The following is a 23,935-nucleotide window of genomic DNA, read 5'->3' on the forward strand; positions in this document are numbered from 1 at the left end:
GGGGTGGTGGGAGGATGGAGTGAGAGCAGATGTGCGTGAAATGGGGTAGATGCGTTTGAGAGCAGAGTTGATGGTGGAGGAAGGGAAGCCCCTTTCTTTAAAAAAGGAGGTCATCTCCTTCGTCCTGGAATGAAAAGCCTCATCCTGAGAGCAGATGCGGCGGAGACGGAGAAATTGCAATAAGGGGATGGCACTTTTGCAAGAGACAGGGTGGGAAGAGGAAAAATCTCAGAAGGGCTGCTTTGGTTACTTTCCACAGTTAGACAAAGAGTCCTGCCAAAGAAATTGTGATCAAGATGCTATTGTGATCTTTACAAGTACTTTATATTTATACATCAAACAACTTTGCTATTTTAATCTCATAATAAGTTTTCAGTTGAGGCATAGAAGATGGTCAAGATGTGTGAATCTCAAGCAACTAATTTTTCTAAAATTGATCGGCAGCCATTCTGTTCTTGACTGGTTGCTAGCAAATTGGGTTCAATTCTGTCACTGTCAGGAGTTTGTACTTTCCAGGGTGGCATGTTAGCCTAGTGGATAGCGTACCACTATTACAGCGCCAGCAGAGTTCATTTCTGCTGTTTGTGAGGAGTTTATACATTCTCCCCATCATTGCATGGGTTTCCTCTGATGTTCCAGTTTCCTCCCACATTCCAAAGATGTATAGGTTAATAGGTGTATTGGAGAAATCTTCATTAAACATCACACCTATCTCATGTGACTCAAGACATAGGCAGCTCTACAGATCACTAAGGGACCTACTGTTTCCCGGCCACCCTTTTATTCTAAATATAGCTATAGAACCCTGTTGGATTTCCTTTAACCTTAGTTGCCGGCTCCATCTCAACTCTTCCTTGCATTCAACAATAAAATATATTTGATTTTTAACTTCTATATGCTGTTTTAAAATGTTATTAATCTGAAATGTTAGATCAGTTTCTCTTTCTTGATTTTAGAACTGAAAAGTTCACTTATTTCTCTGTCTGCACATATACTGCCTGGTCTACTAAGTGTGTTATTTATTTTAGTTTTCCAATATCTGCAGTTTTTGGCTTCCCAAGAAATTTAAATGCATCCTTACGTGGTTAAATTTGCAAATCTTTCAGGAAGTATTTAATTTTTAAAAATGCCATGATGAAAACTGCAGAATAGAGCAGACTGGGTTTGAAATGTACTGGAATTTCAAATATACGCAATCTCAATGGCTCTTTACACGGTCTTAGACCACCTGGACAATACAAACACCTGTGTCAGGATGCTCTTCATCAACTATAGCTCGGCACTTAACACCATAATTCCCACAATCCTGATTAAGAAGTTACAGAACCTGGGCCTCTGTACCTCCCTCTGCAATTGAATCTTCAACTTCCTAACCAGAAGACCACAATCTGTTTCTCCTCCTCGCTGACAATCAACACTGGTGCAACTCAGGTGTGTGCTTAGCCCACTGTTCTACTCTCTCTATACCCATGACTGTGTGGCTAGGCATAGCTCAAATACCATCTGTAAATTTGGTGATCATACAACCAATGTTGGTAGAAGGAGATGAGAAGGTGTACAAGAGCGAGATATGCCAACTAGTGGAATGGTGTTGTAGCAACAACCTTGCACTCAACATCAGTAAGACCAAAGAGCTGACTGTGGAAGTCAGGAAGGGTAAGACGAAAGAACACATACCAATCCTCATAGAGGGATCAGAAGTGGAGAGAGTGAGCAGCTTCATGTTCCTGGGTGTCAAGATCTCTGAGGACCTAACCTGGTCCCAACATATCGATGCAGTTATAAAGGAGGCAAGACAGTGACTATACTTCATTAGGAGTTTGAAGAGATTTGGTATGTCAACAACAACACTCAAAAACTTCTATAGATATACTGTGAAGAGCATTCTGACAGGCTGCATTACTGTCTGGTATGGGGTGGGGGTTGCTACTGCACAGGACCGAAAGAAGTTGCAGAGGGTTGTAAATTTAGTCAGCTCCATCTTGGGCACTAGCCTACAAAGTACCCAGGACATCTTCATGGACTGGTGTCTCAGAAAGGCAGCGTCTATTATTGAGGACCTCCAGCACCCAGGGCATGCCCTTTTCTCATTGTTACCATCAGGTAGGAGGTACAGAAGCCTAAAGGCACACACTCAGTGATTCAGGAACAGCTTCTTACCCTCTGCCATTCAATTCCTAAATGGTCATTGAACCCATGAACACCACCTCAGTTTTTTAATATTTATTATTTCTGGTTTTGCACAATTTTAGTCTATTCAATATATATCTACTGTAATTGATTTACTAATTTATTTAATTTTTTTCTTCCATATTATGTATTGCATTAAACTGCTGCTGTGAAGTTAACAAATTTTACATCACATACTGGTGATAATAAACCTGATTCTGATTCTTTTCTCTATTTTTATTTATTTCATTGTGAATTGCAGAGTGCAAAAGGCCATTGTTGATACAGTGACTGATCGGATGCCTGTGGAAACTCTTGTCCAGGCGGACCCCAAAGCTGTGAGTAAAATAAAGCGAAAAGCTCGAGGAATCCTTCAGCAAATGGTGGCTAACATCTCACCAGCTGTGATCAGGTAATTATGATATTGTTCATTAATTTTTTTACTAGTAACCCACATCAATATTTCAGAATATGTTTTGCCAACTATTTGAACTAAACTTGATGGGCTTGTCTTAGGTGCGCATCATACAGGCTTATTCTGGCCAACTCCTGTTCTTAATTTCATGCCGATGTAACATTTTATTTTATTTATCCCTTTCCTTCACAGCACGGAAACAGAAACACATCCATGCCAGTCTTTTTGCCTATCCCATTAATTTCATTCTTCTGTGCCTTGCGTATTTAAGTGCCTGTATAAATGTTGATCAAATAAAGTGATTGTGTCTGAATCCACCACTTCTTGTTGCAATGTGTCAGATATTGATCACTCCCTTAAACTGGTGCATCTTGTTTTTCATACCTCCGACAAGGGAAAAGATTCTGATGCTATACTCTGTCTATGTCTCTTATAATTTTATTCACCTCTATCAGAGTGCTCCTCAGCCTCTTTAACTGAAGGGAAAACAATTCAATTCGAGTTGAATTATCATTCAAAATTATGAAGGGCATAGACAGGGTAAATGCAAGCATGCTTTTTATCATTATTTTGGATCTCCCCCTCCCCCTCCAACTTTCAAATCCCTTACTCACTCTTCCTTCAGTTAGTCCTGACGAAGGGTCTCAGCCTGAAACGTTGACTGCACCTCTTCCTACAGATGCTGCCTGGCCTGCTGCATTCACCAGCAACTTTGATGTGTGATGCTTTTTCCGTTGAGGTTGGGTGGGACTACAGTTCAAAGGTCATGGTTTAAGGGTGAAAGGTGAGAAGTTTGAGGGGCAGCTTCTTCACTCAGACGATCATGAAAGTGTGGAATAAGCTGCCAGCACAAGTGGTCCATGCGAGCTTGATTTCAACATTCAAAAAAAGTTTGGATAGTAAGGATATGGAGGTCTATGGTTCCAGTGTAGGTCGATGGCAGTAGGCAGTTTAAATAGTGTCAGCATGAACTAGAACTGTGTTATCATTGGAGAGAGTCCAGAGGAAGTTCACAAGGATGATTCCGGGAATGAAGGGGAACATGGGGAATGTTTGGCAACTTTCGGCCTGTACTTACTTCTAAGTTCCAGTATGTGGGGGATATCTCATTGAAACCCTATCAATTGTTGAAAGGACTAGATAGGGTGGATGCGGAGAGGATACTTCCTCTGATGGGGGTATCCAGAACTAGAGGGCGCAGTCTCAAAATTGAGTGGCAACCCTTTAGAACAGAGGTAAGGGGGAATTTTTTTAGCCAGAGAGTAGTAAATCTGTGGAATGCTCTGCCACAGACTATGGTAGAAGCCAAGTCTGTGCATATATTTAAGGCAGAAGTTGATAGTTTCCTGGTCGGTCAGGGCATCAAGGGACATGGCAAGAAGGCAGGTGTATGGGGTTGAGTGAGATCCAGGATCAGCCACATTGGAATGGCCAGCAAACTCAATGGGCTCAATGGCCTAATTATGCTCCTATGTCTTATGGTCTTGTAGATGTCAGAAGGCCCTGTTTCTGTGTTATACTTCTGACTCAACCATGCATGAATACCCATGAATACAGCATTATTCCTTGGCAATACACACTACCAACACAGCACAAATCAGACATAGCACATACAAGATAGTGAGCACATAAAGATATCTGTAAGATACAGCCATGCAAAATAAAAGTCCTGATCCAAGTCATGGATGCCGCAGAAATCTGCAGTTAACTACAATACAGCTTGTCTTCTACAAATGGACACTGGGAGCAGCATCATCTCCAGCCTGGATACCTCACCACACCACATCACATCATCCCTGGTGGAGCAGACTGCCTCTGACACCTCTGTCCTGGCGACTGTAAATAGGTGATACCGCAGCTTGCGGCCAAGTCCTCGCACATACAAAGTAGCAAGTACATATATGATATCAGTAAAATGCAACTATACAAAAAAAATATAGTCCAGACCCTGAGTAAGTGAATGCTGCTGAAATTTGCAGTCGACCACAATGTAGCTTGTCTTCTGCCGAGCAAACACACTTCAGCCTAGACACAGCCACACCGCCCCGTTGGAGTGCACCAGCTCTAACCCTTTGCACCTGACAGCTCTAAACAGGCAACACTGCAGCTTGTGGCCTAGTCCTCCCTACGACCAAGGCCACACAGCTTCCCTTCCAACTGCTCCTGGTCTCGGCCAGTAAATCAATGAATTAAACTTGCGGCATTCCACATGAAAAATGTACTATTAGACTGTACACCTCCTTCGTCTCAAGACAGCAGCATGATGTGCAGCTCCTTTGTATTCTCTGCCAATGAGCAACTTGCTAATGGGATAGACCTGCAGTACTTTAAGTTCTTAATATCCAGCAAGATCTTGCAATCATAAAAAAACATTAAAAAAGTACAATAGCACCTTTTGTTGACCCCCAAATAAGCCACTGTGATTGAATGTGCCAATATCTTACCGAAACCAAAAACAAACCCAGCCTACCAATCTCTTGTTGTAATTAAAGTCCCCCAGCCCAATCAACATCTTGGTAAATGCACTCTGCATTCTCTGCAGTACATCGTTATTGTGTGGTACTAGAACTGCACACGATACTTCCAAGTGCAGTCTAGTCAGCTTCTTCTTCCTAAAAACCAGAAGTCTCACCACAGTTTTCCTCCTTCACTTGCTACATGGAATTCCAATATGACAAAGTTTGCATAAAATGTTGATATTGGCACATTATACTCTCTCCTGATTGGTTGCCTTAAAAAGCAAAACAACTAGCTCAGGTACAATTAGTATTTCAAACAGAAGAAAATCTGCAGATGCTCGAAATCCATTTCATTTTTAAATCTTTCTATTAATATTATCTTCTACAGCTATAAAATACAGAGATTTAGCAAATTAGTACATATATAATTAATGAAGCTGAAAAAAAACATATATATGCTAATGAAAAAAAATTTATAGAAGAAGAAGGGAAAAAGAGAACCCCAGCTAACTAAAACAAAAACCCACTAACTATAAAACAAAAAAAAGAAAAAAAAAACCATTAGGAACCAACTCCTGGAGCGATACACCTTACAATCATTTATATATATATATAAAAAAAGAAAAAGAAAACAATAACCACCAATCACATTTATATCATATAAGATTGGAAGGAAACCATGTAAATTGATTCAAATTAAATGATAATATTTAGCAAAAGAGCCCAACCTTCTCTCAAAATCAAATCGGGGGTCAAAAGTTCTACTTCTAATTTTTTCCAAACTAAGACATAACATTACTTGGGAAAACCATTGAATTAGTGTAGGAGCAGAGGTATCTTTCCACCTCAGTAAATTAGCTCTCTTTGCCAAAAATGTGAAGAATGCAATTACATGTTGGTTTGAAAACGAAATACGCTGAATATGATGCGGAACTATTCCAAATAGAACAATCAGTGTATTAGGTTGTAAATTAATTTTCAAAGCTTTAGAAATTGTAGAAAATAAAGATTTCCAAAAAGGTTTCAATGAGGGACATGACCAGAACATATGTGACAAAGTAGCTACTTCATTTTTGCACCTATCACAGTAATTATCTATATTAGGAAATATTTTGGATAGCCTCTCCTTTGTTAAATAATAGCGGTGAACAATTTTAAACTGAATTAAACAATGATTGGCACATATCGAAGAAGAATTAACCATTTTCAAAACTCGCGACCAGTCTTCGTTAACAAAAGTCATATTAAGTTCTCTCTCCCAATCTTGTTTAATCTTTAGTGAGAGGTTATCTTTTTGTAGTAAAATAAATTATAAATTCTACCAATGGAACCTCTGACTAAGGGATTCATATTGAAAATAGTGTCCAACAAAGCAGATTCTTGCATATATGGAAACATAGAAACATATTTTTGTCAAAATGTCTGATCTGTAAATATTGCAAGAAATGTGTGTGAGAGAGAGAATATTTACTAATTAACTCTTCAAAAGACATCAATCGACCATCAGTAAATAAATTTGCAAAAGAACAAATCCCCTTATTTCTCCATAAAAGAAAAATGGGATCGGTAATTGAAGGCTTAAATAGCAAATTTTGAAATACAGGACTAGCCAATTTAAATTGTTTGAAATTAAAAGAGTTGTGAAACTGAAACCAAATCCGTAAGGACTGTTTAATAACAGGGTAGAAATTTAAGTTAGAGATTTTAGCAAGTTGTAAAGGTAATGGAGCTCCTAATAATGAAGTTAAATAAAATTGATTAATAGCTTTATATTCTAAATCAATCCAAGCTTTTTTTTGGTTCTTATCGAGCCAATATAACCAAAAACATAATTGTCGAATATTAACAGCCCAATAATACAATCTTAAATTAGGTAGCGTGAGTCCACCCTCTTTTTTAGATTTTTGTAAATGAAACTTATTAACTTTTGGTTTTTTATTATTCCAAATAAAGGATGAAATAGTAGAATCAATTTGATCAAAAATTTTTTGGTTAGAAAAATAGGTATATTTTTGATAAGCCTTTGATAAAGTCCCACATAGGACAAAATTAGGGCACATGGTATTGGGGGCAGAGTACTGACATGGATTGAAAATTGGCTGGCTGACAGAAAACAAAGAGTAGCGATTAACGGGTCCCTTTCGGAACGGCAGGCGGTGACCACTGGGGTACCGCAGGGTTCAGTGCTGGGACCACAGCTGTTTACAATATATATTAATGATTTAGATGAGAGAATTAAAAGTAACATTAGCAAATTTGCCGATGACACAAAGCTGGGAGGCAGTGTGAAATGTGAGGAGGATGTTAAGAGAATGCAGGGTGATTTGGACAGGCTGGGTGAGTGGGCAGATGCAGTTTAATGTGGATAAATGTGAGGTTATCCACTTTGGTGGTAAGAACGGGGAGGCAGATTATTATCTAAATGGAGTCAAGTTAGGAAAAGGGGAAGCACAACGAGATCTAGGTGTTCTTGTACGTCAGTCACTGAAAGCAAGCATGTAGGTACAGCAGGCAGTGAAAAAAGCTAATGGTATGCTGGCCATCATAACAAGGGGAATTGAGTATAAGAGCAAATAGGTCCTTCTGCAGCTGTACAGGGTCCTGATGAGACCACACCTGGAGTACTGTGTGCAGTTTTGGTCTCCAAATTTGAGGAAGGACATTCTTGCTATTGAGGGAGTACAGTGTAGGTTCACAAGGTTAATTCCCGGGATGGTGGGACTGTCATATGTCGAAAGATTGGAGCGACTGGGCTTGTATACTCTGGAATTTAGAAGGCTGAGAGGGGATCTTTATAAGATTATTAAGGGATTGGACACACTGGAGGCAGGAAGCATGTTCCCGCTGATGGGTGAGTCCAGAACCAGAGGCCACAGTTTAAAAATTAGGGGTAGGCCATTTAGAACGGAGTTGAGGAAAAACTTTTTCACCCAGAGAGTGGTGGATATATGGAATGCTCTGCCCCAGAAGGCTGTGGAGGCCAAGTCTCTGGATGCTTTCAAGAAAGAGATGGATAGAGCTCTTAAAGATAGCAGAATCAAAGGTTATGGGGATAAGGCAGGAACTGGATACTGATAGTGGATGATCAGCCATGATCACAGTGAATGGTGCTGTTGGCTCGAAGGGCCGAATGGCCTACTCCTGCACCTATTGTCTATTGTCTATTTTGAAAAATACATAAAAAATCTAGGTAAAATCATCATTCTCACGGCATGAATACGACCTATTAAAGAAAGTGTAAGAGGAATCCATCTAGAAAATAATTGTTTCATAGAGTCCAATAAAGGAACTACATTAGCTTTATAAAGATCTTTATATTTTTTTGTCATGATAATACCCAAATATTTAAAAGAATTCACAATTCTAAATGGAATATCCTTATATATAAAAACAGGAACATTTAAAGGGAGCAATTCACTTTTATTTAAGTTAAGTTTATATTCTGAAAATTTTCCAGAATCATTCAATAATTCCAAAAGATTAGGAATAGATTCTTCAGGATTCGAGATATAAACCAAAAGATCATCTGCATAAAGTGAAATCTTATGTATGGTCCCATTTATAGAAATACCATGAATATTTTTAGCTTCACGAATTGTTATAGCCAAAGGCTCCAATGCGAGATCAAATAATAAAGGACTTAATGGACACCCTTGTCGAGTACCTCGTGAAAGTAAGAAAAGGGAGACCTAAGATTATTAGTAATGACGGGAGCGATAGGGTTCTTATAGATTATTTGAATCCACTTATTAAAATTATTACCAAAGCCAAATCTCTCTAATACATTAAATAAATAAGTCCATTCAACTCTATCAAATGCCTTTACTGCATCCAGAGAAATAACACATTGAGGTGTTTTGGATAATGGTGAATATATAATAATCATCAATCTCCGAACATTAGAAAAAGTGTAATGGCCTCTAATAAAGCCTGTTTGATCCACAGAGATAGCTTTAGATAAAATGTTTTCCAAACGGTTAGCCATTATCTTGGAAAGATAAGTCCAGGAGCTTTACCTGATTACATTGACCATATAGCTTTCTGAATTTCATGCTCAACGATTGGAGCATCAAGGATCTGTTGATCTTCAGCAGTAATTTGAGGAAATTTAATCTTATATAAAAAAGCTTTCATTTTAGAAGGATCTGCTGGAAACTGAGATTTATAGAGATCGGAATAAAAATCCTGAAAGATATTGATATCATCATAATTATTTACTATATCTCCATTATCTTTACGAATCTTTAAAATTTGTCTTTTAGCTTTAGCAGCCCTTAATTGGGAAGCTAATAGCCTATTATTTTTATCCCCAAAAATATAAAACTGACTTTTTAATTTAAGCAAACATCCTTCAATAGGATAAGTTAATAATAAATTATATTGTGATTGTAGTTCCACTCTTCTTTTAAACAATTCAATGTTTGGAAAGATTGCGTTGAGATTATCTAATTCTTTAATTTGTTTAGCAATTTTATCTAATTCTGTTTTTGTCTGCTTCTTCAACTTAGCTAAGTAAGAAATAATCTGACCACGTAAATAAGCTTTTAACGTATCCCAAATTATTAACTTTGAGACGTTTCCTGTATTGTTAAAGTGAAAAAACTCTTTTATCTGTTTCAATAAACTCAACAAAATCTGAACTTTTAACAAATGTTCTGGGAAATGCCAAGGTGGTCTTGTAGAAACATCTTTCAAATCAAATATTAAGTTTAAAGGAGCATGATCAGAAATAACAATTGCATCATATTCACATTTCTGAACATTAAGTAAAAGTCGAGGGTCAGCTATAAAATAGTCGATTCTCGAATATTTATTATGAACATGTGAAAAAAAGGAATATTCTCTATCAGCAGGATGCATATGTCTCCAGACTTTGATTAAACCATAATCAATTAAAAAGGAATTAATAAGTGATGCAGAATGATTAGGGAGTTGATGTCTAGCTGATGATTTATCTAACAGGGGATTTAAGCAAATATTAAAATCTCCACCCATTAATAACATATATTCATTTAAATCAGGTAATAGAGCAAAAATATTTTTAAAAAATGAAGGATTATCAGTATTTGGTCCATATATATTAACCAAAACCACTTTGTTATTGTAAATGGTTCCTTTAACAATCAAAAATCTACCATTAATATCAGATATAATATCCTCCTGATTAAAGGGGATATTGGAATCAATAAAAAAGGAAACACCCCTAATTTTACTTTGAGAGTTTACGTGACTCTGAGGGTCCTTACAAAATTTTAAAAATCGATTTTTATCACATAACCTGACATGCATCTCTTGTACAAAAATTATATCAGGTTGGAATCGATTAATAATTTAAAATGTTTTCTTATGCTTAATAGGATGATTCCAACCACGGACATTCCAACTTAAAACATTTAACTGTTTAACTAACATCATGAAACTTTATATCTAAAGAAAACAGTTAAAGACATGTCAGGATAAACAAATTTTAAGTGGTGGTAATAAACACAATGATAATAATTTGTATACGCTCTGGAATTCCATAATGGGAATAAAAAATAGAAATGAGAAAAAAGAAAAAAACCCACCCAACCTACAAAGCCCAGAAATAAGTCGATGTTAATCGACGCAAGTCCCAAGAAATGCATAGAAGCAATTCTGAACTCCACCTGCCTAAGTAAAAGGTACAAATATAAAAAAGTAATCTGGCTCCCTCTCCTGGATATACGACTCATTACAGCCGACATACAATCCATTACAGTTAAGTTAGAAAAAAACAGCTAACAGAAACTACCTTCAATTTGAAAAGTAACTTTCATAACATTAGATAAGAAAAAAACACTTCCAAAACAAATTCTTGAAATATTTGCACAAAAAAGAAAACATCGCCATCTTTAAATGTTTACATCTAACTATAAAACGTAAAAAAAACCCGAATAGTAGTTAAAAGTTCTTAACAAAACCATACAAAGCAAAAAGGAACAATTAAATCGTATATATAGCAAACAGAAAGAAATTCTAAATGGTTTAAAATTTCTACAATCTTCCAATAGATCCCATAAAATATCTTCTAAAGTTAAAACCGTCCAAACCAGTCTATCTCAAAGATAAAAGTACTTTTTAATACCAAGGCTTTCTGTACTTCTCAATTCTTCCGATCTCATCATTTCTTATATCGCAAAACGATCGAATAATTGAATTCTTTTAAACCTCAGGCTTCGGACTCATCTGAGAAAGGATTAATAAAACGCAGTGCATCGGCTGGATCTTCAAAGATACGAACCCCAGAGTCTTTAGCGAAAAGCCTTAGTTTAGCTGGATAGAGAAGGAAAGGATTCATCTGTTTTTGAAAGGCCCTTCGCATTACGGTCGCGAATCCAGAGCGTTGTCAAACAACTTCACGTGGAAAATCTTGAAAGAAACGAATCTCAGAGCCTTGAAATTTAAACAGTCTTTGTTTTCTTGCCAGTTTAATAATATGGTCTTTGTCTCGAATACGGAGGAAATGCACAATAACATGCCTGTCTTTATCTTCTTTTGGAGTTTCGACCCTATGAGCTACCTCGATGTCGGGCAATTGTGAAAATGTCTCAGGAAATAGAGATTGAAACATTTTAGCGAAATAGTCCAGTATGTCGGCCGGTTCTGATTTCTCTCACAATCCAATATTTCGAATGTTATGATGACGAGAACGGATTCCAAATCAACAATCCGACATTGTGCTTTTTCCAAGCCAGAAGAAATGTCAGCCGCATTACAGGTTACTTCTTTAAGATCCGAGCTCAAAGAATCAATTTTCCCTCCAAAGGAAGAAGATTTTCTTTTAGTTGAGTTAATTCAGTGACAATAGAGCTCATTTGACTCTCTAATCTGTTAACCCAGGCTGGCTCTTCAGAAGCTTCGTCAGTTTTTTTAAATTTACCATTACCAGCATCAGGAATTTTTTTTAGTGCTTCTCAAAGTAGCCATAGTTATAATTAACACTTTGCAAGATCCGACTGAATAAAGTTAAAATTTCAAAGTTTAAGTCGGGAAAGGAAGAAATTAAAGGCAGACAGAAAGACACTGTGTCTTACATGTCCACAGGCAGAAGGCAGAGTCCGGAAATCCACAGCAACCTGCACAAAATGCTGGAGGAACTCAGCGTCAGGCAGCACCAATGGAAAATAGTAAACAGTTGACATTTTGGGCTGAGACTCTTCATCAGGACTGGAAAGAAAACAATTAGTATTTGCTGGACCTATTTTAACATTTTGTTTTATTATTATATTCTCATCTAGCTTTTTAATATCTTGCTCAGCAACTAAATTGGTAAATTAGTTTATTGCTGTCACGTTTATTGAGATACAGTGGGAAAACTGGTCTTGCGTACTGTCCATACAGTTCAGTTCATCACAGCAGCGCTTTCAGGTGCTACAACTGCAATAGAATAGAATGCAGAAAAAAGTATTTCAGTACAGAAAAAGTGCAATGCAAGTAGACATAAGATGCCAGGTCAAAATGAGGGAGGCAGTATGGTCAGGTCCATGTTATAGTGTTAGGGAAATATTTCATTAGCTTTATAATAGCAGGATAGAAGTTGTCCTTGAGCCTGATAGTATGTGATTTCAGGTTTTGTCTGACAGAAGGGGGAAGAAGAGAGAATGTGGGGGGTGAGTCTGGTCTTTGATTACTTTACTAAGACAACAGAAATATAGACAAAGTCAATGGGGGGAAGGCTGCTTTCCATGATATGCTAAGCTATGTACATAATCCTCTGCAGTTTCTTGTGGTCATGGGCAAAGCAGTTGAATCCCGATACTGCATTCTGTGGTGCATCAATAAAAATTGTTAGGGGTCAAATGGGATATGCCAAATTTCTTTACACTCCTAAGCATTTGGAGGTGCTGGTAAGCTTTCCTGACCATGGCATCAACATGGTTAGATGAGGATGAGCTATTGGTGATGTTCGTTCTTGAAAGGCCAGTAAGAACTTTGACAACTAGAAAACAATGTCACTACTTTGCCAACTATTAAAGTTAAAATATTTTTATTTAAAATTATTGAAAAGGTCAAATATTTAAAAATATAATTTAAATTTAATTTGTAGAAAGGTACTTGTCTTCCTCTTTGTCTTTTAATCTGTCTTTGATGCGACATGTTCAATGTTAAGAACTTAATGTCATTTTAAATGACTAGATGTCAGTGGTTCCAAACAGGACTGTCAACATTATACAGCAAGACTAAAGTACATGATTCAATGCATAAAATGCAAAAGAAAGTAGGTTAAATAGATTAGGATAAATATTTATTTTTGCTAGTTCAAAATCTTGAACATGCCAAACCATTTAAACTACTTACTCCCATCAACCTGCGTCAGGACCATAGCCCTCCATACTCCTAACACTCATGTACCAATCCAAACTTCTCTTAAACGTTGAACTCAAGCTTGCAGGCATTATGTGTGCTGGCAGCTCGTTCCACACTCTCATGACCCACGCATTTCACCTTTGACCCTTAATTCAGACCGCCAGTTATAGTTCCACCTGACCTCAGTGTAAATAACCCTCAAAATTTTGGATACCTCTATCAATCTTCTACATTCCAAGTAATAAAGTCATAATCTATTCAATCTTGTAACTCAGCTCCTCCAGCCCCAGCAACATCCTTGTAAATTTTCTCTGTACTTTTTCAACCTTGTTTACATCTTTCCTGAGGGTTTGTGACCAAAACTGCACTCAGTACTCTAAATTAGGCCTCACCAATGTCTTATAAAACTTCAACATAACATCCCACCACCTGTACTCAATACATTGATTTACAGAATGAAGGCCAATGTGCCAAAAGCTTTCTTTACGACCCTATCTACCTGTGATGCCACATTCAGTGAATTATGGACCTGTATTCCCAGATCCCTTTGTTCTACCACACATCTCAGTGCACTACCGTTCACTGTGTAAGACCTACCCCAGTTTGCTCGTACTGAATTGCAACACCTCGCACTTGCCTGCATTAAATTCCATCTGCCATTTTTCAGCCCATTTCTCCAGCTAGTCCACATCCTGCTGCAAACTCTGATGGTTTTCCTTGCTGTCCACTGTGCACCCCCATCTGCAAATTTGCTGATCCAGTTAACCAAATTATCATCCAGATCATTGATGCACAGTTCCAAGAAAAAGTTTGTGAACCCTTTGCAATTACCTGGTTTTCTGCATTAATTACTGATAAAATGTGGTCTGATCTTCTTCTAGTCACGATCAGACAAACACAATCAGTCTAAACTGTACTTTTCATGTGTTTATCAGAACATTACTTAGTCATTCACAGTCCAGGGTGGAAAAAATATATGAACCCTTGTACTTGATAACTGGTAGAACCTCCATTAGCAGCAAATACTTCCACCAAATATTTCCTGTAGCTGGTGATCATACTGCGCAATAGCAAGGGGAATTTTAGACTATTCCTCCATATAAAACTGTTTCAGTTCATCAATATTTCGGGGATACCTTGCATGGACAGCCCTCTTCAGGTCATGCTACAGCATCTTAATTGCATTAAGGACTGGACTCTGATTTGGCTATTCCAAAACACAAATTTTCTTCTTTTTAACCCATTCTATTGTTGATTTATTATTGTGTTTAGGATTATTGTCTTGTTACATCATCCAACTTCTATTAATCTTCAGGTAACAGACTGCTACCCTGATATTCTCCTGTAAAATAGAAAAATAGAGGGCTATGGGTAACCCTAGGTAATTTCTAAAGTAAGTACATGTTCGGCACAGCACTGTGGGTCGAAGGGCCTGTATTGTGCTGTAGGTTTTCTATGTTTCTAAAATTCCTTGATACAATTTTGAATTCATTGTTCCCTCAGCAATTGCAAGCTGTCCAGACCTTGTGGTAGTAAAGCAGCCCCAAACCATGATGCTCCTTCCACCATGCTTCGGAGTTGGGTTGAGGTTTCGGTGTTGGTGTGCAGTGCCCTTTTTTCTCCAAACATAACGATGCCAAAAGGTTGAACTTTTGTCTCATCTGTCCACTGAACATTGTCCCAGAAGCATTAAGGAACATCCAGGTAGTCTTTTGCAAATTTGAAACATGCGGCAATGTTTTTTTTGAGAGCAATGGTTTCCTCCATGGTGTCCTTCCATGAACACCATTCTTGTTCAGTGTTTTTCTCACACTGGACACATGAACAGAGATTTTAGCAAGTTCTAGAGATTTTTGCAGGACTTCTGTTGTTACCCTTAGGTTCTTTTTCACCTCCTTCAGCATTGCATGTTATGTTCTTGATATGATCTTTGCAGAATGCCCACTCTTAGGGAGAGTAACAACAATACTGAATTTCCTCCATTTGTAAACAATTTCCCTTACTGTGGACTGATGAACACCCAGGTCTTTAGAAATGCTTTTGCAGCATTTTCCAGCTTCATGGATCTCTACAATTTTTCCTCTAAGGTCCTCTGAAAGTTGTTGTGATCGAGGCATAGTGCGCATAAACAGATCTTTCTGGAGAAGAGCAGGCTCTGACCATAACCTGACTTATAACCATATAACCATATAACAATTACAGCACGGAAACAGGCCATCTCGGCCCCTCTAGTCCGTGCTGCACTCTTACTCTCACCTAGTCCCACCGACCTGTACTCAGCCCATAACTCTCCATTCCTTTCCCGTCCATATAGCTGTCCAATTTAACTTTAAACGACAACATCGAACCTGCCTCAACCACTTCTGCTGGAAGCTCATTCCACACAGCTACCACTCTCTGAGTAAAGAAGTTCCCCCTCATGTTACCCATAAACTTTCGCCCTTTAACTCTCAACTAATATCCTCTTGTTTGAATCTCCCCCACTCTCAATGGAAAAAGCCTATCCATGTCAACTCTATCTATCCCCCTCATAATTTTAAATACCTCTATTAAGTCCCCCCTCAACCTTCTATGTTCCAAAGAATAAAGACCCAAATTGTTCAACCTTTCTCTGTAACTTAGGTGATGAAAACCCAGGTAACATTCTGGTAAATCTTCTCTGTACTCTCTCTATTTTGTTGACATCTTTCCTATAATTCGGTGACCAAAACTGCACACAATACTTCAAATTTGGCCTCACCAATGCCTTGTACAATTTCAATATTACATCCCAACTCCTATACTCAGTGCTTTGATTTATAAAGGCCAGCATATCAAAAGCTTTCTTCACTACCCTATCCACATGAGGTTCCACCTTCAGGGAACTATGCACCATTATTCCTAGATCCTTCTGTTCTACTGCATTCTTCAATGCCCTACCATTTACCATGTATGTCCTATTTTGATTAGTCCTACCAAAATGTAGCACCTCACATTTATCAGCATTGAACTCCATCTGTCATCTTTCAGCCCACTCTTCTAACCGGCCTAAATCTCTCTGCAAGCTTTGAAAACCTACTTCGTCATCCACAACTCCACCTATCTTAGTATCATCTGCATACTTACTCAACCAATTTACCACCCTATCATCCAGATCATTAATATGTATGACAAATAACATTGGACCGAATACAGATCCCTGTGGCACACCTATAGTCACCGACATCCAATCTGATAAACAGTTATCCACCACCACTCTCTGGCGTCTCCCAATCAGCCACTGCTGAATCCATTTTACTACTTCAGTGTTAATACCTAATGACTGAACCTTCCTAACCAACCTTCGTGTGGAACCTTGTCAAAGGCCTTACTGAAGTCCATATAGACAACATCCGCCGCTTTACCCTCATCAACTTTCCTAGTAACCTCTTCAAAAAATTCAATAAGATTTGTCAAACATGACCTTCCACGCACAAATCCATGTTGACTGTTCCTAATCAGACCCTGTCTATCCAGATAATTATATATACCATCACTAAGAATACTTTCCATCAATTTACCCATCGCTGACGGCAAACTCACAGGCCGATAATTGCTAGGTTTACTCTTAGAACCCTTTTAAAACAATGGAACAACATGAGCAATACGCCAATCCTCCGGCACCATGCCCGTTTCTAATGACATTTGAGATAATTCTGCTATTTCCACACTAACTTCGCTCAAGGTCCTAGGGAATATCCTGTCAGGACCCAGAGACTTATCCACTTTTAAAAGCTCCAGTACTTTCTCTTCTTTAATCATCATAGTTTCCATAACTACCCTACTTGTTTCTCTTATCTTACCCAATTCAATATCCTTCTCCTCAGTGAATACGGAAGAAAAGAAATTGTTCAGAATCTTCCTCATCTCTTTTGGCTCCACACATAGCTGTCCACTCTGATTCACTAAGGGACCAATTTTATCCCTCACTAACCTTTTGCTATTAATATAACTGTAGAAGCCCTTTGGATTTATTTTCACCTTACTTGCCAAAGCAACCTCATATCTTCTTTTAGCTTTTCTAATTTCTTTCGTAAGATTCTTTTTACATGCTTTATATTCCTCGAGCACCTCATTTACTCCATGCTGCCTACATTTATTGTAGATATCTCTCTTTTTCCAAACCAAGTTTCCAATATCCCTTGAAAACCATGGCTCTCTCAAACTTTTAACCTTTCCTTTCAACCTAACAGGAAGATGAAGATTCTGTACTCTCAAAATTTCACCTTTAAATGACCTCCATTTCTCTATTACATTCTTCCCATAAAACAAATTGTCCCAATCCACTCCTAAATCCTTTCGCATCTCCTCAAAGTTAGCCTTTCTCCAATCAAAAATTGCAACCCTGGGTCCAGACCTATCCTCCATAATTATATTGAATCTAATAGCATTGTGATCACTGGACCCGAAGTGCTCCCCAACACAAACCTCTGTCACCTGACCTATCTCATTCCCTAACAGGAGATCTAACACTGCCCCTTCTTTAGTTGGTACCTCTATGTATTCCTGCAAAAAACTATCCTGCACACAATTTACAAACTCCAAACCATCCAGCCCTTTTACCGTATGGGCTTCCCAGTCTATGTGTGGAAAATTAAAATCTCCCACAATCACAACCTTGTGCTTACTACAAATATCTGCTATCTCTTTACAAATTTGCTCCTCTAATTCTCGCTCCCCATTTGGTGGTCTATAATACACCGCCATAAGAGTTACTACACCTTTCCCATTCCTCAATTCCACCTAAATAGCCTCCCTAGATGAGCCCTCTACTCTATCCTGCCAGAGCACCACTGTAATATTTTCTCTGACAAGCAATGCAACAACTCCCCCTCTTGTCCCTCTGATTCTATCACACCTGAAGCAATTAAATCCAGGAATATTTATTTGCCAATCACACCCCTCCTGTAACCATGTTTCACTAATAGCTACAACATCATATTTCCAGGTATCAATCCATGCTTTAAGCTCCTCCACCTTTCTTATAATGCTCCTAGCATTAAAATAAATGCATTTAAGAAATTTTCCACCTCTTTGTGTGTCTTTATAGGGCAGGGCACCTTGACAACCCACACTTCCAATCTCGTATCATTGATTGGAACACCTGAATCCAAATAGCTTTTGTAGAAAGCATTACCCTAGAGGTTCACTAACTTTTTTGAACCTAAACTGTGATTCTTTAAATGGTATACTCAGTATTGATGAGAAGAACTACAATTATGTGTTATTGGTTTAGGAAGATTATGCGTGTCTATTATTGTGGCTTAGATGAAGATCAGACCACGTTTTATGAGTAATTAATGTAGAAAACCAGTTATGCAAAGAGTTTGCAAACTTGTTATTGCAACTGTAGGTGACAAATAACAATAGGCCCAGCACAGATCCCTGCCACACCCCACTGTTCATAAGCCTCCAGTCAGAGAGGCAACCATCTACTACGACTCTCTGGCTTCTCCCAGAAAGCCAATGTCAAATCCAATTTACTATCTCATCTTGAATGCCAAGTGACTCAACCTTCTTGATGAACCTCCCATGTGGGTCTTTGTCCAATGCCTTACTAAAGTCCACGTAGCCAACATCCACTACTTTGCCGCCTTCAACTGTCCTGGTAACTTCTTTGAAAAACCCTGAGTTTGGTTAGGCACAACCTACCGCACACTAAGCTTTCCTGACTATTCCAAATCAATACTTATCTATCCAAATACATATCTGGTCCTTTAAAATATCTTCCAATAACTTTCCACCTACTGGTTGGGTTGAGTTGTTCTCTGATCTTGGCCATCCATTTGCAAATGTTTCACCATATGAGGAGACAACATCAGTGCACTCTTCATTTGTTGGTGCCCTCCAAATGCATGGCCTTTATATACTTAACAATTGATCGATAGATCACGCAATAGCCACAGCTCTGCACACCATCCTTACACACCTGGAGAGGAGGGATGCTTATGTGAGAATGCTGTTCTTGGACTACAGTTCAGCATTCAACACCATAATTCCCTCCAGGCTTGACAAGAAGCTCAAAGCCTTCACCCTGCCTTGTGCTGCTGGATCCTGGACTTCCTGTCAGATTGCCGGCAGGTGGTAAGAACGAGCCCCCTCATCTCTGACCCTCAATACAGGAGCCCCCCCCCCCAGGTCTGTGTCCTAAGACCGCTCCTTTACTTTTTGTACTCCCATGACTGCATCACCACCCACAGCTTCAATCTGCTAATTAAATTTGCAGATGAAACTACATCGATTGGCCTAATCTCAAATAATGAGGTGGCCTATAGAGTAGAAATCATCACCCAGACACAGTGGTGTCAAGAAAACAACTTCTCCCTCAATGTTGCATAAACAAAGGAGCTGGTTGTGGATTACAGGAGGAACGGAGACAGGCTCACCCTTACTGACATCAATGGATCTGGGGTTGAGACGGTGAACAGCTTCAACGACATAGGTAGGAAGAGGGATGAGGTCCTGAAGTGTGAGTTTCGGGAACTAGGCAGAAGGCTGAAGAACAGGACCTTTTCTCTGTTCTCAATGCTACCATCAGGAAGGAGGTACAGAACATGAAGGCACACACTCAGCAATTCAGGAACAGCTTCTTCTTCTCTGCCATCTGATTTCTGAATGGGTGTTGAACCGATGAACACTCCCTCCCTACTTTTTTAAAAATTTTATTTTTACACTACTTATTTGATTTAACTATTTAATATATTTAGATATAGTACAGAAATATCTTCAACCTCTGCCACTTCTTGCCAGAACAAAAGCCATGCAAGAGCTCACCTTCGAGCTACTATATGCAGACAACTGTACTCTTCTCACGCGCACAGAGGACGAGCTACAGGCTGCAGTCATTCAGTTTGCCAAGGCTGCAAGAGCTTTTGGGTTAATGGTCACTCTGAAGAAAACAATGATCCTCCATCAGAAGGCCCCATGTGGCGTTTACAACCCACCTTGGATCACCATTGACGACTAGCCTCTCACCACAGTTGACTACTTCATTTACCTGGGCAGCGCCATCTCCAACTACACTACCATAGTGAGGGACATTGACAGTCGACTCACAGAGCCAGCAGTGCCTTTGTGTGTCTCCAGAAACATGTGGAAGAACCACCAGCTGCATCTGTCCACAAGAATCCAGATATATAGGGCAGCCATTGTCACTTCGCTGTTATACGGCTTGGGTCTTGTACCGCAAGTTAATCCAGTTGCTCAAGCAATTCCATCAGTGCTGCCTCCACTCCATTATGGGTATCAGCTGGCAGGGCCATGTCTCCAACAACGAGGTCCTGGAGAAGGCTCAACTTCCAAACATCGGAGCTACTTTGCTGCTCAGGTGATGTGTCTCACATGGACAACTCCAGGTTACCAAAAGCAATACTCTATGGAGAACTCTCTTAGGGCAAGAGAGATTATGGTGCCCCAACAAGAGAGACAAAGACCAACTTAACCAGCAGGTCTGTCAGGCAAATATGGAAGTCAACAAGTGGCAGCAGCTGGCTTGTGACAGAGGTCGCTGAAGAATGCTGAACCACGGCACAGCCAAGAATTTTGAGGAATTCAGAAGAACAACTGCTGAAGAGGAGACTAGATGCAGGCAGGATCATACTAGGAACACCTGCCTCCCAGCTGTTCCTGTGTCCCTACTGCTCCAGAGTCTACTGATCCAGAGTTGACCTCTACAGTCACCAATGATCATGCCATTGCTCTTGAGCACTCTTCTTACCTCTTGACCTTTGGAAGCGAAGAACCAGCCATCCATTCATCTATATATAGATTATATACATTAAATATATAGATATACTGCAGTTCATGTTTTTTGCTATCATTATGTATTGCATTGTACTGCTGCAAAGATGACAAATTTCATGGCATATGCCAGTGATATTAGATCTGATTCTGATTAGTTCCTACCTGCCTATATCTGTTATGCATCTCCTTTTTTATTTTCTTAACCAAGCCCTCAATATCTTTTGAAAATCCAGGTTCCCTGAGCCTGTAATCTCTATACACAGTTGGGTGGTCTGTAATATAGTCCCATTAATGTGGTCATACCTTTCTTATTCCTCAGTTCCACCCACAATGCCTTACTAGACAAATTTTCCAATCTGCCATGACATTTTCCCTGACTGGTAATACCATCCCTCCTCCTTTAATCCCTCCTTCTCTGTCATGTCCAAAACAATGGAAACTCAAGATATTGAGCTGCCAACCCTGCCCCTCCTGCAACAAAGTCTCACTGATTGCTACAATATTGTAATTCCAGGTGTTGATCCATGCCCTGAGCTCATCTGCCTTTTGTACAATACTTGTAGCATTGAAATATACACAGCTCAGGATGTTAGTCATATTATGCTCAAACTTTTGTTGCCTGATTTTGTGGTCTTAACATCTGTCTCTACAACCTCTCCACCATCGGTTTTGGCTCTCGACTACAGCCTCAAGGAACTGGCTGATCACCATCAACCAGGATAATAAGGTGTAGATAATACATGCTAACTATGATTGTGAGCCATTTGGCAAAGAATGAATTAAAAATTAAATGTGGAATACTGGTAGATTGACTTCCTTAGTTCTGGTAGAGCAAAGAGCTGATTGTGGACTTCAGAAGGGGCAAGTTGAAGGAACACACACCAGTCCTCATAGAGGTATCAGAAGTGGAGAGAGTGAGAAATTTCAAGTTCCTGGGTGTTAATGTATCTGAGGACCTAACCTGGTCCCAACATATTGATGCAGTTATAAAGAAAGCTATATTTCAATTGGATTTGAGGAGATTTGGTATGTCACCCAAAGCACTCAAATTTCTCTGGATATTCAGTAGAGACTATTTTCACTGGCTGCATCACTGTCTGGTATTGGGTGCTTGGGGAAGGGGGTGTTTACTGCCAGAATCAAAGTGAGCTGCAGAGTTGTTAAATTAGTCAGCTCCATCATGGGTACTAGTCTCCATAGTATCCAAGATATCTTCAGGGAATGATGCCTCAAAAAGGCAGTGTCCACCCCCCACCACCCAGGGCATGCCCTTTTCTCACTGTTATCATCAGGAAGGAGCTACAGAAGCCTGAAGGCACACACTCAGCGATTCAGGAACACATTCTTCCCTTCTGCCATCTGATATCTGAATGGACATTGAACCTGTGAACAATACATCACTCCTTTTAATATCTGTTTTTGCACTACTTAACTATTTAAGAGATGTGTATATATTACTCTAATTTAGTTTTTCAAATGTATATTGTGTTATCATGTATTGCATTGTACTGCTGCCACAAAGTTAACAAATTTCACAACATACGTTGATGATATCAAATCTGATTCTGACTACAGGTGCAGCTTCTGCCACAAAGTTAACAAATTTCACAACATACGTTGATGATATCAAATCTGATTCTGACTACAGGTGCAGCTTCTGCCACAAAGTTAACAAATTTCACAACATACGTTGATGATATCAAATCTGATTCTGACTACCCTTTTCCGAAATTCTGAAATCTAAAAAGCTCCAAAAACCGAAGTTTTTCTCGCTGACAGCTGACGTCACTCAGGTGTGACGTGGCAGCACTAGCCAGATGTCAGTTGTGGCTCAGCGCTCGTACTGGTTATGCATGAATTTGCTGTTTGCTGATATTTTGTGTTCACTGTTGATTTTTGTGTGTAATTTCACTGTGAAAATGTCAAAAAGAGCTGCAGATACCCCTATGGGTAACAATGAGAAAAAGAGAAGGAATCTTGTCTATCAATAACGCAGAAAGTGAAGTTATTGCAGAAGCTTGATCGTGGTGTGACTGTGCGGCGTCTTACTGAAGAAAATAGTGTCAGAACTACCACTGTATATGATTTAAATAAACAGAAAGACAAGTTACTGAAGTTTTATAGTGACAGTGACAGTGACGTCCTACATTTATTCCAATAAGTCATTTACCGTGTGTTTGATTCAGTTTGTTTGAAGCTATATATTTTTATATTTTATTGAATGTTTTTGTTGGAAATAAAATTTCTTCTTGTTATTATTCCCTAAACAATACAGTATAACAATTATTTACATAGCATTTACATTGTATTAGGTATTATAAGTAATCTAGAGATGATTTAAAGTATACGGGAGGATGTGCATAGGTTTGGTGCGCCGCTGGGTCTTAAAGTTCACCACACTGAGACAGGTTAAATAAGGGACTTGAGCATAAGTGTGTTTTGGTATCGGGTGGGGGTGGGGGGGGGCCTGAAATCCGAAAAATTTTGAATTCTGAAATGCAACTGGCTCCAAGGATTTCAGATAAGGGATTGTGGACCTGTATTACGTTTTTCAATGTAAAGTATCTTTGTATCAATTTTTATGTTTTCAGTATACATACAGAAAGGCAATAGAAATGCAGATTTTGAGTTGTATATCTCAAAGTTTTAAGGTATTCACAAATTTGTTTTTTCAGATTGACTGGGTGGGTGCTACTGAAACTATTCAATGGTTTCTTTTGGAGTATACAGATACACAAAGGGCAGCTTGAAATGGTTAAGAAAGCTGCTGCAGAGGTAAGCAATCAAAAATAAACAACTTAAT

The 23,935-nt window shown here is 38.9% G+C and overlaps 1 protein-coding gene across 8 annotated transcripts in view; it reads left to right on the forward strand.

Moving 5' to 3' along the window:
* Nucleotides 1-23,935, forward strand: part of gpam (glycerol-3-phosphate acyltransferase, mitochondrial) — a 179,737-nt gene that overhangs the window by 101,263 nt on the left and 54,539 nt on the right. For all 8 annotated transcript variants that reach the window (XM_072239647.1, XM_072239653.1, XM_072239649.1 and 5 more), the window contains 2 exons: nucleotides 2,432-2,581; nucleotides 23,808-23,907. In XM_072239647.1, coding sequence (XP_072095748.1) covers nucleotides 2,432-2,581; nucleotides 23,808-23,907 — 250 coding nt within the window. The remainder of the gene's footprint in view (nucleotides 1-2,431; nucleotides 2,582-23,807; nucleotides 23,908-23,935) is intronic.

Source organism: Mobula birostris, chromosome 21 (assembly GCF_030028105.1).
Source record: "Mobula birostris isolate sMobBir1 chromosome 21, sMobBir1.hap1, whole genome shotgun sequence".
NCBI lineage: Eukaryota > Metazoa > Chordata > Chondrichthyes > Myliobatiformes > Myliobatidae > Mobula > Mobula birostris.